The following is a 19,449-nucleotide window of genomic DNA, read 5'->3' on the forward strand; positions in this document are numbered from 1 at the left end:
ACTCAGGGGAGAGAATAGCCTTCAGCAGATAAAAATAGCAAGGGGAGGAAGAAATATGTAAAAAGTAAAAAGAAAAAGAGAAAAGAATTTTGGGAACACTCTGTAAGAGCTCATTAGTTAGGGAAAAGTACCTCTAACTTCCTTCCCCGGTATCAACATCCACTCTCAGCAGGAAGTAGCATGGGAATGATCAATGCCCCTGTCCTTTTAGGCAGTCAAAGGTTCTATTTGGAAGGGAAAGATTGTAAAAGGCAAAAGAAAGGTCGACAGGAAAAGGTGTAAAAAGAAATCATGGCAAATGAGATAAAAGATCAAAATGAATAGCTAAAAGACAAGGTTAAATAGTTGGAGGACCAGATAAATAATCTTACAGTTGAAGCCTATAAACGTGATATCATCATGGCAACTCAGATTAAGTAGTTAGAAGACCAGTTAAGAAATCTCCCAATCAGAATTAAATGCCATAAGTGTGGGAAACTAGACCACATGAGCAGAGAATGTTGGAAAAAGGAAAGAATATGGAAATCCAATGAAAAGTATGATCTCTTTTTTAGTGATCAAGGGAAACAAAAACCAATAAACTTCTAGGTGTATGCTCCATAAAAAAGTACTGCCGCTCTTAATTTAATGACAATGGAACATATTTATTGCAGGGAAATTATCAGTAGGGCTCTCATCAGTATTCACTGGTAAAAGATACGAATAAAGAAATTAAAACAACACAGTTTCAATAACACCAGCATTTCAAACTGTTCTTTGGTAAAACACTATAATTCATTCAATCTTATGCCAAGGGAGGATCCTCCCACAGAGTGCTGGATCTTTGGCACTCCAGAGATGATTCTGAGAAAGTTAAATCAGTAAATTAAATCAGCATTTCAAACTATTCTTTGGAAAAACAATATAATTCATTCTATTCTATGCTAAGGGAGGATCCTGCCTTCAGTGTGCCAGACCTTTGCTACCCCAAAGAAATACGGGGAAATTAAACCAGACCAATAAATGACAATGGAGGAGAAAATAGATAAACCAAATTATTTTTTTTTTGTGTATCCTACACCTATACATCACCCATTTCTTGTCCGCTTGTACCATGTGGTGTGTCCCACCTGAGGGCATGGACACAGACTAAGGAGACAAAGACACTTGGAGTAAGTGAACCCTTCAGAAGATGGCAAGAGGGAGTAAGAAAAGGTTGTACAGAATCAGACAAGCAAACTTTGAACCATGTAGGGATACTCCATTTGAAAAAAAGTTCTGGATTCAACTAGCAAGGAAAAACTCTTCAAGAAAAGCAGTACCTTTGTTCGCCAGCTACTGAAGGCAGAAAGTGGCAAAAGGCAGTACTTTAGTTTGCCAGCTACTAAAGGCAGAGGTAGCAAAGGGCAGTGAAAACAATAGGATCTTTGCTACCAAAGACCGCAAGAAAAGTGGGACTGTTGGTTGTCAGCTACTGGCAAAGGTAGCAAAAGGTGGTGAATGCAGTAAGATCCTCACTAACAAAGGCCACAAGAAAAGTGGGACCTTTGTTCGTCCACTAATTACAATTCATATAGAAAAGGAAAAGCTTCAGGAGGGAAGCAAGATCTTTGGCATTTAACAATTTATAATAGATGAAATGGAAATTGTACTCTCTCAGATAAAGATTTTCCCAGTTTGAAGACTTTTAAAGAAAATAATACTTTAATCACTATCTTTTCCACAGTGGGAGCTGAAGTTTGAGTTTAGATAAGGGGCACTGTCACTTTAAAGAGCCTCCCACCTGGAGTTCTGAATCTTGATAATCATCTTATATTCTTTATTCTTTTGCTGAGCAAGGGAAAGGGCTGAACAACAAGCACAATTGCCCTTGCCATACTAGAAATTATCTTAAAATACATAAACAGGGGGAATATGTAGCAGACCATATAAAGAAGAAGCGAGAATTAAGCTCAGAACACTCTGTAAATATAAGAAAACACCTGTGATATAACATCTCGGTAACACCTTGGTGATAAGGGCATGGGGAAGGGATTCAGCTTTCCTTAATACAAGAACAGGGGAGACGAGAATATCAGTACTTGGCAGTTTCTACACTGGTGGTACAAATAGCCACAGGATCACATCTGTAAGTAGCTGCAGGAGAGGTTAGTCCAGGTTTAGTTCTCATTCTTTCACAGACTCACTCACTCTAACTCTTTCACTCCTCCTACTCAGAGAGCACCATCTGGTGCCCTCCTACAAAGACTACTAAAATTCACTCTCCTACTAAGACTGTTTCTCTCCCTCAAAGACTGTTTCTCTCTCTCTCCCTTCTGCTAAAATGAATAGCCCTCAGGCACCTAAGGGGAGTTGATCCCGAGCAAGGTAGCACAGTGGACTGTGTCCGGACAATAGATAAGCTGGGGCTGGAGACCTAGCCAGTCCCAGCCCCAACAAGCAGCAACGAGGATGGGATAGTGGAAGCCACTGGCAGAAAACTATTTTTCTATTTTCATAATTGGAAAAAAATATTTTCTAGTAGCTACTTTAAAATATAGACTGATTGATACTAACTTATTTATATTAAAATACAAATAGCTTATAATGATATATCTAGTATTACCTGATACTACCCTGAAAAGGCTAATATTTGATATAAAAATAAAATCCTAAAATACATATATATTTGAGATAGATATTCATCTTTACATTATGTTACTATGCTTCTGGTTTGGCGACTGATTTTTTTCAAACCTGAAGGATTTTAGGTATTTTGATTTCTATTGAACATATGGTCATTTATGCCTATTAGCATTATGCATAACATACATAAAGAGTTCCTGACTTACAAATAAAATTCTCATAAAAATTTATACGGTCAATGCCATCCCTTGATTCATTTTTTCCCAACCCTACCTTCACTGCTATGGAATTTGATACTGTCATAACACCCATTCCCATGGTCAAAACTCATTGTTGTAGATTCCCAAATGTAAATGTGTACACTGAGCCCCTCTAGTCTCAAATTTCCTAGTTCTTCCCCCTGAAATATGTGTACAAACATTATGTGCCAAGAAAAATCTCTAAGGATGATAAATAAAAAAATCCCAGTGAGGCTTTTTTATCCAGGAATTAATAGATCCTAAAGATAACAGGGGATGGCAGTGCCCCACATGTTATGTATAATGCTAACTGATATAAACTATCTCATGTTCAGCATAAACTAAAATATATGAAAATCTACCCAGGCTTTGTTACTAAGTGAATGTTGGGTCTTGAATAAGTGATTTGTCATTTAAGTACTTTGAACCTCAGTTTCCTCATTTAATATATGTAATATGTTGAAGTTGTAGCTATCTTTATTCTACTTTTCAGTTATAAAATGATATGATTCTTAGATTACTATATAACTCAACAGAAAAAAAAAGAGTCTCATTATTACATTCAGGTTGGTTTTAGATGGCAGGTGCTAGTCTGAATATTTATATTATGGATTATCGAAATTCACTAATATTAACACATTGCTTTATAGTTGTGAAAGAGTAAGATAACTCAGCTTTTATCTATCTACTGTAACATATATACGATATCGCATACGCTCAAGTAAAGGAAAAGAATGAAAGATTTTATATAAAAATAATGAAGTTTTTAAAGCATACCTCAGGTGCTACAAAGTTTGCAGTATAGCATAGAGTTAAAAGAAGTCCATTTTCTCCTTGAAGTTGTTTTGCAAACCCAAAATCACAGATCCTAATTGAGTCTGCATTGGCCCATTCATCCACATACAAAATATTACTAGGTTTAAGATCACGATGAACAACCTCAAACATAAAAGAAACCAGCATTAAATTTCTGTAACTAAATATCTACAAAACATTTTAAATGTACATCTAAAAAAAAGAAACTTTTCCCATTACAAGACTTTGAAAATGACATATATATATTTTTTGAGACAGAGCCTCAAGCTATCCCCCTGGGTAGAGTGCCGTGGCATCACAGATCACAGCAAGCTCCAACTCCTGGGCTCAAGCCAGTCTCCTGCCTCTGCCTCGCTGGTGCCTTAGCCACTTGAGCCACAGGCGCCGAGCTGAAAATGACATATTTTTTAACCTTAAAAGCCCAAAATATACACAGGACATCTATCAGATGGATGCATTCACTAGTTTCTATTCAAGCCACCAATTTTGTTAATCATTTCCCATCTCAAAAATATCCAAACTAAATTCTCAGTTCCACTTTTAGATATAATGGAGTAAGACCCTACCCAACACCCCTTCCCTGCAGTAAACAATTATAAAACCTGTATATAATACAAAAAGCAACTACCTGAAGGTACTGAAGAATGAACTGATGCAGATAGACTCTTGGTTAAAGGAGGGAATACAGGGAGCTATACAAGTAGGTTCCCAAATCTGTGGCTTTTAGCCTGAGGTTAAGTAGAGTTCCTATGGTACACAGTGATGGTGAAGACATTGTGGAAAAACCCACAGTCTTTCTGGTCTGGAGGACTACAAAAGAGATATAAGAAAATTGTAAATGCTGAGTGGGGAAATACTGTAAAGGAAAGAGCCAGAACTGGTAGTTGAATAAATACGTGGAAAAGGGTCAAAGCAGTTCATATAAAGACAAATAATAAGAATAAAGATTAGAACTGCTGCCCCCCAAAAAGAGTTTTCAGTTCAAGTCCAGCCAAGAAAATTACCAACTTAAACAAAGGAAACAATAATAGCCATTGGAGAAAAATAACATAATGCAAAAACTTCTATAATAATATTATAATGTTAATTTAGCATCCAAAATTATTTGATATCAAAAGAACCAAGAAAATAGAACACAGTGTCAAAATAAAAGAAATGCAATAAATTTTAACTCTAAGATGAACCACACTGGAACTAACAGAAAAAGGATTTTAAAGTGCCTATTACAAGTATCCTCAATAAAGTAAAACATAACATGAATTTGCTGTCTGACACTTTCAGCAAAATAATAGCAAGTCTCAGCAGAAAAATACAAACAATGAAGAACTAAATGGGCTGGGTGCAATGGCTCAGGCATGTAATTCTAGTACTTTGGGAAGCTGAGACAGAAGGATAACCTTTAGACCAGGAATTCCAGACCAGCCTGGGCAACATAGTGAGTCTCTGTCTCTTCATAAGATATAAAATTTAGGTGGGCATAATGGTGTACTCAGAGCCCCAGTTACAGGGGAGACTGAAGCAGAATAGCTTGAGCCCAAGAGTTTGAGGATTGCAGGGAGTTATGCCATGCTAGCCAAGGAAACAGAGTGAGACTTTGTCTCAAGAAAACAAAGAAAAAAGAAAGAGATGTAGAACTGAAAAAAATTCTGAAATTCCATATGTGATTATTTCTCTACTACAATTATTCACGTCATTTAATCTAGGCTTACCTTTAATCAGAATTTTACTACACTGAAAGCTTTTTAAGGACAAGAACCAAGTCTTACTTGTATTTGATTCTGCAACACCTTTTACAAGGCCTGGCATGTGGAAACGCTCATATGTGTCTGTTATTAATTTACTTAACTAATGTAAGAACTTGAAGGTTTATAAAATAATAAGATATGCTTATCATTTTACTTCTTTCAAAAATTTTGGTCTTGCTTTACTTTAAAGAGTGCTGATAAAGACAACAAAGGAATTAAATTAGAATAGAAATAGTCCTTTGGCACTATATAATTCATTTCAAAATACTGAAAATATATTCCACTAAACCACATACAAAACTGAGTATTAGCTTACTTTTATTACTTATCAAAAGGACCTATGCATAATTTTCACTATATAAATTTGGAATTGTCATTTTCTATTGTTTATTGTTAAGTTGGAACATATCCACTATTATGACTTATTCGAACTTGTAAAATTTTAAAATTATTTTCTACTTCGTTTCCTTGTAAAATTATATATAATGAAAGTTTACTTTTTTTGAAATTTACTTCATTTGCCTCCTTTATTAACAGATAGGAAGCAAAATAACAAGCCTGCCCCTCCACCACAAAATTTAATACATTAACACATCAAATATTTAAATATAATTTTTTTTACTGTATTTAGGGGAAGTTAGCAGAGTTCAAGGTACACAGGGTGTCCATAAATAGGGCACCCTGTATAGATCTCTTTCTGCTAGAAATTTATATGTTAGGAACTGTATAATTTGAATAATATTCTCCATATGTCTTTGGATAATTTTTTTATGTTTCACTTTTAAGTTTCTTTAGGTTTAACAATTTCAAAGTCAAGTTTAAGTTCATTTATATACAAACCATTTTTAAAACTAGTATCACATATTCTATTAAATCAGGGCCAATAGGCAATTTCCTAAATTCATAACCTTCACTATATTATGAATTTTATTAGGATATTCTCTATAAAAATATAAGTGACAGACAAAAGCAATTTATTTTAGGTAGCATCAAGTCTTTTTTTTTTTTTTTTTTTTTTTGAGACAGAGCCTCAAGCTGTCCCCCTGGGCAGAGTACCGTGGCATTACAGCTCACAGCAACCTCCAACTCCTGGGCTCAAGTGAGTCTCCTGCCTCTGCCTCCCAAGTAGCTGGGACCACAGGCGCCCGCCACAACGCCCGGCTATTTTTTGGTTGCAGCCATCATTGTTGTTTGGCGGGCCCGGGCTGGGGATTCGAACCCGCCACCTTAGGTGTACGTGGCTGGCGCCTTAGCCTGTTGAGCTATAGGCGCCGAGCCAGCATCAAGTCTTATATATAGTTTTATAAAGATTTAGGTCCCAGAATTGAAAGGAAGAATATAACGATAACTTACTCCTTGACAATGAAGATAGTCAACTGGTGGAGTTATTACATATAATACATCACTAGCCTCTCGTTCTGAGAAACATTTTTGTTTGAGAATACGATCAAGTAGTTCTCCTCCTTTCATCAAATCCGTAACAAGGTAAACATATCTACCATCATCAAATACCTAAAAAAGAATGAAGTTTTAAAATGTAATTATTTATAAATCTAAAATGTTTACATTGTATTTTCTCTGCAATTAAACCTCTAGTGTTAAAAAAAAAATATTCTCATATGGTTAATGTAATACCAGCTGTACTGAAGGTTTGATCAGTTAAACAACTTACACTATCCTAAGAGACCATGCTAAACCTATAATTTTATTAGTTCTTCAAGTTGTAGGTTATAGTTCATTAGACAATGAAAATGAAAAAATCAGAATGTTGTGCCTCTCAAATAACATATACCTCATTTTTTGCTGTATTATAGAAACTTTTCCTCTGTAACAGTAAGCTTCCTTCTGAAATTAAATATGGGATTTATTTTAAATACCCTTCCCTTAGTCCATTATCTGGTATAGTGTCTTAAATGTTTGTTGAATTCAAATAACATATCAAGGATTATTAAATAAAAATATTTATACTCTTTTCACTCAGGGGATTTGTGATATTCACATACACATTATGTGTATATATGTATAATATATGTGTTACATATATTTATAGATAAACATCCTAACTATGGCTTAAAGATTACAAATTAAAGTACATATCATAGCATTGGAAACTGATCAATATGGCTAATTTTTTTTTGCCTTCTCTAAAGAGAAAAGAACATTATCTTCTTATGTGAAAAGTCAATATTCAGTTACATCTACTAATATGAGTTGTATATTCATTTTATAAAACAACAGACTAAGTACTATTTTACTCAAGATATAATCCATAATGCTACATCCAACTGCTATGCAATTAAGAAAAGTAAAATCTTCAAGAATTTGGTAGATTTCCAATCCTCTGTATCTTCTACATTTATAGTACTACAGAATAAAAAATGGTGCTCATTATAATGTTAACTAGTTAACCAGCCAGAATATATATAACTAATCAGGACTCATTTATCAACTATCCTTCTTTGCTTTTTATATTCTATAAGAAGAGGAGTGCAGAATCAGGAAAAAACAATTAAAGCAGCTAATGTACAGATGCCTAGATTTTAAAATACCTACATCTTTTAAGGTGATAATATTGGGATGTTGTCCATAGCGCATCAAAATTTCAATTTCTTCTGAAGGATCTCGCTTACTTTTGTCAATGATCTAAGAAATAAGAGAAAATTCTCAGAGGAAAAGAAATTATTTTCTCTGTTTAAAAATGCAGTTTGAACTCGTCACCTCCAGCATAGGGGACTGGCACCCTACCCGTTTGAGCCACAGGCACCACCCTATTTTTTAATTTTTTATTGAGACAGAGTCTCACTATGTCACCCTTGGTAGAATGCTGTGGTGTCACAGCTCACAGCAACCTCAAACTCCTGGGATCAAGTGATTCTCTGACCTCAACCTCCCAAGTAGCTGGGACTACCGGCGCCCAGTACAATGTCTGGCTATTTTTTTGTATTAGCAGGCCCGGGCTGGGTTCAAACCTACCAGCCCTGGTACATGTGGCTGGTGCCCTACCCACTGAGCTCCAGGTGCCACCCTGGACATTAATCTTAATGAAAATCAATTTGGATGAGAGGGGAGGTAGGGATTCGTTAAATTTATACCTATGAGGTGTAGTGCACAATATCTGGGTAAAGGGCACACTTATAACTTTGACTCAATCTATAAAAAAACAAAGCATACAAACAAAATATATATCCCCTAATTTTCTGAAATTAAAAAAAAGAAAACAGCTACAAGTGCTGTGAGGGCAATTTTAGGATTGATGAGAATATTGATTATGGTAGTGGTTACACAACTATAACCACCTGTCAAAAGGTGGAATTGTACACTTAAAATAGCTATTTTTTTGTATATAAATTATTCTACAATGAAGCTTATTTTAAAGGCTAAGAAACTATTAAAATGCAAACCGAAAACATTAAATATATTGTTCCTCCAAAAAAAAGCCATGAAAAGTAATTCAAAATGAAAATATTAAGTCTTAGAGCTCTCTTTCATCATCTTTCTTATCTTCATTTGTTCTACTGACTATGTCTGTGAGTTAACCTATAATTTAAATTATATACATAAAACAAAAAAGTTAGGCTCAGGGATAATACCTTCACTGCAAATTCCATGTTAGTGGTTGTATGTATGCATTGTTTGCAAACAGAATAGGAGCCAATACCAATATCCTCTTTCAATTCATATACTTCACCAAATTCTGTAGCATTTCCATTTATCTGTTTTTTCAAAAAAAAAATACTGAAGAGAATGAAACATTTTCACATTTTCTATTTTTTGTCCGAAATATACATTCATCTTACATCTTAAAATAAATCAAGAATAAATCATTCTAAAGAAGTTTTTAACACATATAAATGGCTTCCAGTGGTTTTCAACCTTCCTAATGCCCCGGCTCTTTAATACAGTTTCCGTAGGTCATGACCCATAGGTTGCGAACCGGTGGCTTAAACAGATTCTAAACCAATCTTAAAATATAGGCTTTCAGGATCCTTGTGGCCAATACAATAGATCAACCAGTTTATACAGTAACTTTACGTTGTATTCATAATAAGACCACCTAAATATAATTAAAGGTTATTACTATCAACTCATTCTCAAAATATATGGAGACATCTTTAATTCATTATTATATCAAGATAAAAACCAAAATAGTTAAAAATCACTTTTTCAAAAAAGTATTAAATACCCAGTAGCCAGGTCTAGTGACTCATGTCTATAATCCCAACACTTTGGTAGGCCAAGGTGGGAGGATCACTTGAGGCCAAGAGTTTAAACCAGTCTGGGCAACATAGCAAGACCTCATCTCTACAAATATTAAAAAACAAAAAATAGCCAGATGTGCTGTCCTGTGGATGTAGTTCTACCTACTGGTAAAGCTGAGGCAGGAGGATCATTTGAGCCCTGGGGTTTGAAGTTGCAGTGAACTGACTGTGCCATTGCACTGTAGCCTAGGCTACAGAGACCTTGTCTCTAAAAAATAAACATTACCAATAACTGAGATAAATATTAGTAATTATCCCCTTATTATTATCACTAAACTAAATAATGTGATTAGGTGGTATTTACCTGAACGATTGGTAATACATTTGAACTTGTGTTAGGAGTGATTTTATGTTCTTCTGCAATAGAAGTTGCAACAAAGCTGAATCCTTGAAGAGCTGATGAGCATTTGCACTGGCTGGCAAACCAGGAGAATCTAATGCTCAAATAATTAGATTTAATTAGAACTACACAGTAATCTATGGCATAAAATGTCCTATTTTTTAAAATATAAATGCTATCATCTGATACACTATATGTTTGCTTTATTCTATATTTTCTGTCTCCCACCACTTATATACATGTTCCTTTTGGTAAGTAATTATTGTCTGCTCTTTTCACCGCTATATCCTCATTGCTTAGTTTGTAGTAGTCATTCAACATTTGTTGAATGAAAGCACAAAACACACGCCACTAAAAGTAAACCACATTAAATTCTAAACTGTAAGAGTTATGGTAATACATTTCATGTTTAACTTCCTGCCTCATACTCTGTAAGTAATACCACATCAAAGGATTTATAAAAGAAGAAGAAAAAAACCTTCCTGCCTCATACTCTGTAAATAATACCACGTCAAAGGATTTATAAAACAAGAAGAAGAAAAAAAAAAACCTGCCATCCTTTCCACCCTTTTCCCTTGTCTCTGCTCCTCTTATAAATATTTCTCATTTAAAGCCTCTACTTGAAGGATGCCCAAATAATGTTGTATACAGGATCCATACTTCCAAAAGAGCAAACCAACCCTCTGAAAAGTTATCATTCTTTTAGTTTTTACTTAGAAGTTTATATTTTAAAATCTGTTAGAATTAAGTTCCCAATTTTACACATAAACATCCATTACCTTTAGGTGTTTTTGCAGTAAATTCAGGATCAAAACAAAAAGTATCATCTGGTTTTCCAGAAGCAGGCTTAAAGGAGGTTGAACTTCTCTTTTATATAATTTCTAGAAGAAACAACAGGGTAACATAAAAACATATTAAGGATTTTAAAAATCATTATGCTTTCTAAAGTAGAACAGAACATAATATTCAATTTTCTTAATAAAAGAAATTTGAGCTGGCTTCAAACATCTGTTAATAAATTATAAAATTTTGAGAGATAATATCCAAAATCTAATCAGGCCAAGAAACACAACAGTGATGCCATAAATTGCATTTTCAAGAAATAACAATGCTCAATTTTATGTATCAAAAACTGAGTTGAATTATTATTTATAATATACCATACAGAATATATCACAATGTTACCATGCAGAAGTAATAATGCTCAATGTTATCAAAATCAATGGACTGTTTTCAAGAAAAAATTTTATCTAAAATATTGTATTTAACATGAAAATATACAGTAAATGTACTGCTTAGGGCTCCTTTGATAGAATGCAAAATTTTAGTCTTGTCTAACAATCTAACATGCTAAAATTTATATGTTTTTGAAAGGCATAGAGTATATTTGATATAAAAGTCTCTTTTCTTTGGGCAAAATTTTCTTTTTGAAAATCTTATGGTCTATAGTAGGGAAAAATTAATAGAGAATTATTTTAAAGTAATTTTCATTCACTGAAATACATAAACATTACACTGACTTATCTAAATTTAAAACAATGAAAAAAATACTTATTCTTCAGTTTTTTGCTCTTATTCATACAAGGTTAATCAATAACAAATATGCTATTCAACTTACATTCCAGTCAATATTTGCAAAAAAAAGATGTCTTTTGATTTCCTCAACTCCTTCTGAACCTATAAAAATGGAAATAATTTTTTATTGGTATGGTTTCTTTAATCTTGATCCCTAGCTGTCAGGCTATTTGTAAACAAAAATACACATTTCATAGATTCCTTGAAAAGTCTGGGATTTCTTATCTGGTATTTTATAAATTTATCTTTTCACATTTCTATAATTAAAAAATCCTGATGTTTGTATTTAACTACAAATGGAATCATACATGTCTCCCATGAAATCAAAAGCATGTTCAACAGAACGTTAAAATTTAAGTACATTTTATTTTATTTACAATTTATCTTATGACCTCATATTTGTATGCCAAATTCAAAGTACAAAAGAATAAAGTGACACTTAAATTTTAACATAGGGTATAAATAGGATAATAGGGTCACCTTTGCAAATAGGGAAAAATTACCAGAAAGTGGTCAAAAAGCAAGTAGCTTGAGAAATATAATATTTACTTTTTGAGACAAAATAATGATCTTCAAATACCTAAAAGGATTACCTATACAAGGGAAAATATTGTGAATTACTGCAAAATAGATAATCCATGTTTTGTACATAATAATATATGTTAAACAGAAGTTTTAATTAACTGGTCAACTTTATTTTTAAGTCACGGACATAATAGAACTTATTGTTTCTGGACTGAAAGCACAAAATGAAAAATTCCAGGTATAAATGTATAGCAGTAGTAACAAACTTAAACTCAGAAAACAGAAAGATATAGTTATCCTTCCAAAAGTATAGTATAAAAGTTAAGAAAATAAATACCCAATCTATTTGCTGGATTCCTTTTGAACAACATCCTTAGAAGACTTTGTGCTTCACCACTAAGAAACTGAGGCATTCCAAGTTTTGCTCTGGAAAAGAAGATTTTAGAACATTTCACTTAAACCTAGCAAAATTTCTAACAATGGCAAATAATGTCCCTATATGATAGGAGAAGAGAAAAAGTATAAAACAAATATTTGTGATAAATTAAAACAATAAAATACATTTCTCAGAACAAAAAGCAAAGAATTTTTTTCCAAAAGAAAAATACAGCATTTACACTTACTTTAATATCATATTCATAGTCTCATTTCTGTCTTTACCTTGAAATGGCAGAGTGCCAGTAAGCATTTCAAACTACAACAAACAGAAAGAAAATCATACAGTCAATTTTGCATAACTTAGAATATATAATAAAATTCTTTACCAAAAAAAATGAGACTTGTACTACATTATCATTGAATCATGCAGGATCTACATGACATTGGATAAAAATGGGTCCAGCAAACCAGGTCACCTTAGGACATACACATGTACTTCTGGTACCCTCACAATATATATATGTATACAAACATACACACATGAAACCAATCAATATTTTTCTGTTCTAATTTAGCTAAGTTCTCAAAGTCAAAGTAATTTGAAAATAACACACAAGGCCTTTTCTTTTAAAACACTGATGTGCCTTTTAAAACAAGTGTTTAATAATAAAGGAAAAGGAAGCCCAAAACTCTTTCAAATTCATACATGTTCAAGAAAGATTTAACCATTCTCATTCTCCTTGCTCTTCCTAAAACAAAAACTAAAGAAAGAGAGGCAGAAGATGCAGAACACAACTCACATGAGCCAGTATCTTTATAAAAGAAAAATATTAAGACAGTTTTACATAGCAGAAGGAAAACATTTCCCTAATGAGATACGACTGAAGTGTAGATAATTATGGCTGGGCATGATGACTAATACTTGTCCATGTAATCCTAGCACTCTGGGAGGCTGAGGCAGATGGATCATTTGAGCTCAGGAGTTGAGACCAGCCTGCGCAAGAGTGAGACCCCCATCTCTACTAAAAATTAGAAAAACTAGCTGGGCAGTCTGGTGGGTGCCTACAGTCCTAGTTACTTGGGAGACTGAGGCAAGAGTATTGCTGGAGCCCAATTTGAGGTTGCTGTACGTTATGATGCCATGGCACTATACCCAGGGTGACAGAGTGAGACTCTGTCCCAAAACACGTAGATAATTAAAACATTAAATGATAGTATAAAAATAAAGAGCATAATAACTCATTAAAGAGATTTTTTCATATATCTATTATTTAAATTGCAAACTTAGACTCAATATGGTTTTGGCCTCAGTCTTCTACTCAGTTGTCTGAACTCACAAGCTAAGTTAGCTTATCCATTCAATTATCTCTTGTACCCTGATGACTCTAAAATCTGCTGCATCAGCCTTAATCTTTCTCAAGCTCCAGTTTTCGTTCCAGAATTTTTAGTAATGGTTCACCACCAGGGACTAGAGTGGTAGAGGTGAGAGTGGCAGGGAGAGGAAGAAGAAGGGAAGGATACAGTATGGGAATAATAATTTCCCTCAAAGACACTCAAAGTTGAGCATACATAGTTTATAGCAATAAGGTCTCCAAATTATGTTGATTCTCTGTCTACTGCCCTTCCTAATTTATCACCATCTAGGAGTTAGCCACTTATAGTAGTAACCTGTGTAACATGTTAAAAATAAATTCTCTCCCTGCTTCCAAAATCAGCTTTTCTTTTCAGCTATTTCTTTTCTGCTAACCTGCCATTCTTTAAATCACCTAAAGTTCATAAATTTTAGTTATCTTAATCTTTGACCATTCCCCTCTGTTTTACCTGTGTCATTTAATCTGCGACTAAATTTATTTATTTATTAAAATTTCAACTGTTTTTATTCCTTTTAAGTAAACAGTGGTATATGCCATCATTTTAAATGTTTATTTTGGGAACATCTTATTAAAAATGGCACCCTGGGATCTTCTTCAGTTCTATGTCCCAAAAATTCTTTCAAGAGTCTGATGAAATTTCTTTAAAAACTCTTTAAAAAACAAAGATAATACAACCCAACTTAAATAATAACAATCTGAAAAATTTTAGTATCCCAGTGGAAAGTCTCAAGTCTTTTAATATTCCTCAAAAATGCCACTATGTACCACTGTACTACAGGTCAAGGAGGATGGCTATCCAAAGGTTAAACTATCACTTGATAGTTCCTGATAGACTCAGGTATATCCTATAATCACAGGTTACCATGCATCATTTCCTGTAGATAAATAGTATTCATGTGATAGGCCACCATCCAATTCGGATGTCTCTGAGCATTCCAATAATATGACTGTCATGCCCTGTAGTAAGCTCTCCAGGACTACTCATAATCCTGATAGGTATCAGAAACACTTGGATGTGTTTTCCTGTAACAGTCACAACAACCATCTTCCTGGGGTTCTGTGTGGAATTAATAGGAAGACTATCTGGGTAGGTTTCTCTGGCTCTGCTTAGCTCTCTGTTTAACCCCCTCTTTATGCTTTGCCTTAGTCTGGATTTCAGGGGATTCCTGATATTCCTCTAGATTGGAGGATCATTTCTGTCAGAGGTTGTTCCAAAGGGATGTAACCATTCACAGGAGCAGACTCAGAATCTTTCAGCTGAGGATCTGAAGAGCCTTCCAAGTATGACTTATTTCCTTTGCTCTAGGATGAAGTCCTTGAGCTGTAAGAATCACTGTCACTACTTGCCAATATCTGGACTCTCCAGGAACTCTATTTTTCACAAAATCATTTTGAGGATTCACAGTCTGGTCCCCAGGACCTGTATAGTGCCTAATGACTTCCACAGGTTTCTCTAATCCCTCTTTAATATAGTGTTAATAATCTTTTACCAACTCTGCAAAAGTCAAAGTGTACAGCTAGTGGTTTTTAAAGGAAGACAGACAAGAAATTTGGGGGAGTGACACTGGTAAGGCATTTGTGACCTGGTGCTGACTGTTGGTAGAGTTCTCAATAGGGGCCTGAACAGAACTCTTCAACTGCTCTTCCAATTGTAGTTCTTTTGGAGACATTGCTTTTTCTATTACTCAATACTCTGAGTGGCTTTTCAAAGGAAGTTTTTGTTTGGTATTATTTTTTTATTTGGTTGATTGTGCAGATACAGAAGTATTTCTAGAAGAAGCCAAGTGGTTACCATGAGCTTTCTGAGTTTGAAAGTTTCTCTCCATTTTTTGAATTTGCTTTTTTAGGGGTTGGGTAGGTACATTTGCTAAGCCATAGGTATCCACAGCTGCTTTAAATTCCACATCTCAATCCAAACATTCTGCCATCAGACCAGGATGAATGGGATCTGGTAAGGGGATAAGGTTGATATTACATTTCTGGGCAATTTTCATCATTACATCTTCTTCTTCTCCCCAGCAACAGTAGGTCACTGTCAGTCCCAAGGTACCAAAATGGCTAACTCTGCCAATCTGATGCATATATGTCTCTCAGTTCAATGATACAGCCAAATTTACAAGATTCACCTTCTGGGCATCAATCCCACAGGAAATCAAACCTGTAGAAATGAGGACTCTGCAATGAAACTGCTTCAGTTTAGCCATAGCGTCAAGATGCTGATTCTGATTCATGTTGCCTGAAATACATTCAGCAGGAAAGCCTTTAGAAGAAAAGATATCAGCCAAATGTTGTGCTCTGCTGTGCAAATTAGAAAAGACTAAAGCTTGATTAAATGGAATTCTGCTGAACAGCTCCTGTAAATGCTGAGCCTTTTCCTCAAAAATCCTATGAGCCAAAGGATATGAATTGACAGTTTTGTAATATTGCTTCAAAGCTATCATACATGGATCACTGGAATTCAGTCTCATGAAAGTGGGATCTCTCATGTACTTTGTCAAAGCATTAGCCAAAAATTCAGAGTAAGTAGTTGACATGGCTAACATCTGTCTACTGGCAGGCAAGGAAGAATAAATCCAATTAATTTTTTCCTGGAAGCTGCCTTCTTCTAAGAGTGTATCTGCTTCATCAAGAATAAAGAGATCTATTCTGCCTGGATTCAAATAGTCCGGTTCTACAAGTTATTTCATTCTGCCAGGAGATCCAACAGCAATATGACATTTTTTAAGTCTGGTTTTGTCTTCTGACATTGAGGTCCCTCCAAGGAAGACATGACACTCTAAGCCTTCCATTTTGATTCCAATAGCTGTAATAACAGAATGTATCTGTACAGCAATCTCTCTGGTAGGAGCCAAGATCATAATCTGGGTACTTAAATTTTCAAGAACAAGAAAGCCCAAAGCAATGGTGGAAAATACATAGGTTTTCTCAGTGCCAGATTTAGCCTGAACAATTAAATCAAGCCCACAGCGCCCCAGCGGGATGGCCTTCAGCTGCACCAGTGAGGGTGTCTCAAAGCCGGCTGCCCGCAGCCCCTCCAGCACCGGCAATGAAAGAAGTAATGACTCAAAGTCCGCTGGTTCTGCCAATAGTACGTCTCGGGTGCAGGTCAGAGGGCCTCCGATACAGTGAGCCGTATGCAGGCTCCGCAAGGGCCTAGGGAGTGGCTTTGGGGCCAAGACCTGCATGGCAACACGCTCCACCTGCATACTGCTCTCCACTGCTGCTAAGGCCACCGGGGCTCCAAATGCCACCATCATGGTAGCAAATTTGCTACTAAATTTAGACACTTCTTCCTTTGAAATGTCTTTAAAGTTTCCTCTTTTTAACTCTATAATCTTACAATTGTCTTGTAAGGAAACATTCCTGGTCTTTCTGCTTCTAGTTTCTTCTATTTCTAAACCACTTACAAATTGTTGCCAAGGCTAATCTTTCTAAAAATTAAATTTTCTCTAATTTTAACCCTGTTTAATAATCTACAATAATTTCCTAATACCCACAGAATTATATGCAAATACTTATAGGTTTATTGCTTCAGTTCCTCCACCTTCATTCTCCACTAGTCCAGTCAAACTGGTTTTCCAACCCTTTGCTATTATGATCAAAATAGACTCTCCCTTGTAAATTTTATACATTCTTCATTGCTTAATTTAAGTTCTGACTTCTCCAATTTTCTTATATCAATTTGTATACACACCTATTATGTCTTCTCTGAATTCCTAAAGTACTTATTGACAGTTTATTAAGCTACTCCAATTGTTTCTCCAACAAGATGGTAGGCATTCTTGGGTCTTGGAAAATACCAAGTATTGTACTTTGAATCAGTTCCTACCACACAGCCCTCCATAAATGCCAGGCTTAAATAACAGGCACTTAATATACTGATGTATCAGTGTGCCATTCAGTGACAAATGGGCAAAATGAATCAAACTTCAAAAGCAAATTATATCTGATTTATCTATCATCCTACTGACTACTAGAAATTCTATGCTTAGTCTCATACCAAATTAGTCAGTCTACATTAAGCATCTACTATATGATCACTATGCTAGGTACTATGGGAGATGAAAAGGAGTGTGGGACATGATTCCCCTGTTCAAGAGGATTATAATCTTACTTGGGAATGCTTGAAACTATAAAACATTATGTGGTGAGATGCTAAGTTATATGATATCTAATTAAAATACCATATAATTCCTAAACTCAGAATTCTGAAATCTATAATCTGACAGATCTTTTTTTAAGTTTCAAACATGAATATCTGTATTTTATGTAACACAGCTTGCATTTTATTTTATCTAGTGAATTTAAAAGAAATCAGAACACCGAAACCCTAACTTTTACTGTATAGCAACTAGCCAATCACAAGATTTATCAGAACTCCTTTCTTATCCAACTCATCTCAAAATTTAAATTAACATAAAATCCTAAGATATGAACATTAGTAATATTTTTGGCATATACTATAAGAAAAATAATGCTACTTACCATAAGTACACCATATGACCACCAGTCAGCACTCTGAGAATGACCTCTTCTATTTACTACTTCAGGAGCCATATACTCTACTGTACCACAAAATGAGTAGGCCTTCTTTTCTTGATCTACTGACTCCTTACTGAGTCCAAAATCTATACAGTGTCACACACACGCACACACAAAAAAAAAAAAAAAAGAAAAAAAAACTAAAAAACTTCAGTTTTATAGAAAACACAAAAAAATCCAAAATAATATATAAAACATTAAAAATATTTATGGATAGTATACAATTACACATAAGATAAAACCGTGAAACCAATAATGGAAACTAGTTTGTGTTTCAAAATGTTACTCTTTAAGAGCGTTTAAATATTGCTCAGTTGAATCTCATTCTCTAAATATGTAATTTCAGGTCTGCATTAGAATATGTTGCAATAATTTTAATAGAACAACAATTAAATCAAGTTGTAATATTGACTTAAATTTTAAAATATACTAAGATAAAGCAAAGACAGTGACTTATACATTCTTAAATATTAAAAATGAAAGTTTTTCTTTGGATTCAGTAAGCTTACATTAAAATCTTCAAAGGGCTAAAAATGTCAATACATAAAAATTGATCTTACTTCTATGCAGTAGAACAATTAAAAGATAAAATTTAAAAAGAATCATTTATACTATTATCAAAAAAACACATGAAATTGAAATTTACAAACATATAATCACAAGTGTAAATATACAAAAATTAATATATTCAAGACATATGCCAAAAACTAGAAGTGCAGATGAAAGAAATCAAAGCAGGTCTAAATAAATGGAGGGATATACTGTGTTCATAGCTTAGAAAGATTCAATGTTGTTATCAATTCTCCCAAAACGGATACATACATTCAATGAAAATTCAATAAAATCCCAGCAAGATTTCTTTTGTAAAAAATCAAGAAAGTGATTCTAAAATTTGTATAAAATGGAAAAGAAAACAATAGAACATTCAAAGTAATTTTGAAAAACTAAAGGAAATAGGCTCGGCGCCTGTGGCTCAAGCGGCTAAGGTGCCAGCCACATACACCTAAGGTGGCGGGTTCAAGTCCCCAGCCCGGGCCGCCAAACAACAATGAT

The 19,449-nt window shown here is 34.3% G+C and overlaps 1 protein-coding gene across 1 annotated transcript in view; it reads right to left on the reverse strand.

The window, feature by feature from the left end:
• Positions 1-19,449, reverse strand: part of RPS6KA6 (ribosomal protein S6 kinase A6) — a gene marked incomplete at its 3' end in the record, with an annotated part of 185,692 nt that overhangs the window by 7,125 nt on the left and 159,118 nt on the right. The window contains 12 exon segments of the mRNA XM_023507530.1: positions 3,621-3,782; positions 6,758-6,916; positions 7,958-8,047; positions 8,995-9,117; positions 9,968-10,053; positions 10,056-10,097; positions 10,783-10,854; positions 10,857-10,884; positions 11,622-11,680; positions 12,441-12,529; positions 12,727-12,797; positions 18,340-18,482. Coding sequence (XP_023363298.1) covers positions 3,621-3,782; positions 6,758-6,916; positions 7,958-8,047; positions 8,995-9,117; positions 9,968-10,053; positions 10,056-10,097; positions 10,783-10,854; positions 10,857-10,884; positions 11,622-11,680; positions 12,441-12,529; positions 12,727-12,797; positions 18,340-18,482 — 1,124 coding nt within the window.

The sequence above is a fragment of the Otolemur garnettii genome, unplaced genomic scaffold (assembly GCF_000181295.1).
Source record: "Otolemur garnettii isolate 467f Iridium unplaced genomic scaffold, OtoGar3 scaffold00186, whole genome shotgun sequence".
Classification (NCBI taxonomy): Eukaryota; Metazoa; Chordata; class Mammalia; order Primates; family Galagidae; genus Otolemur; species Otolemur garnettii.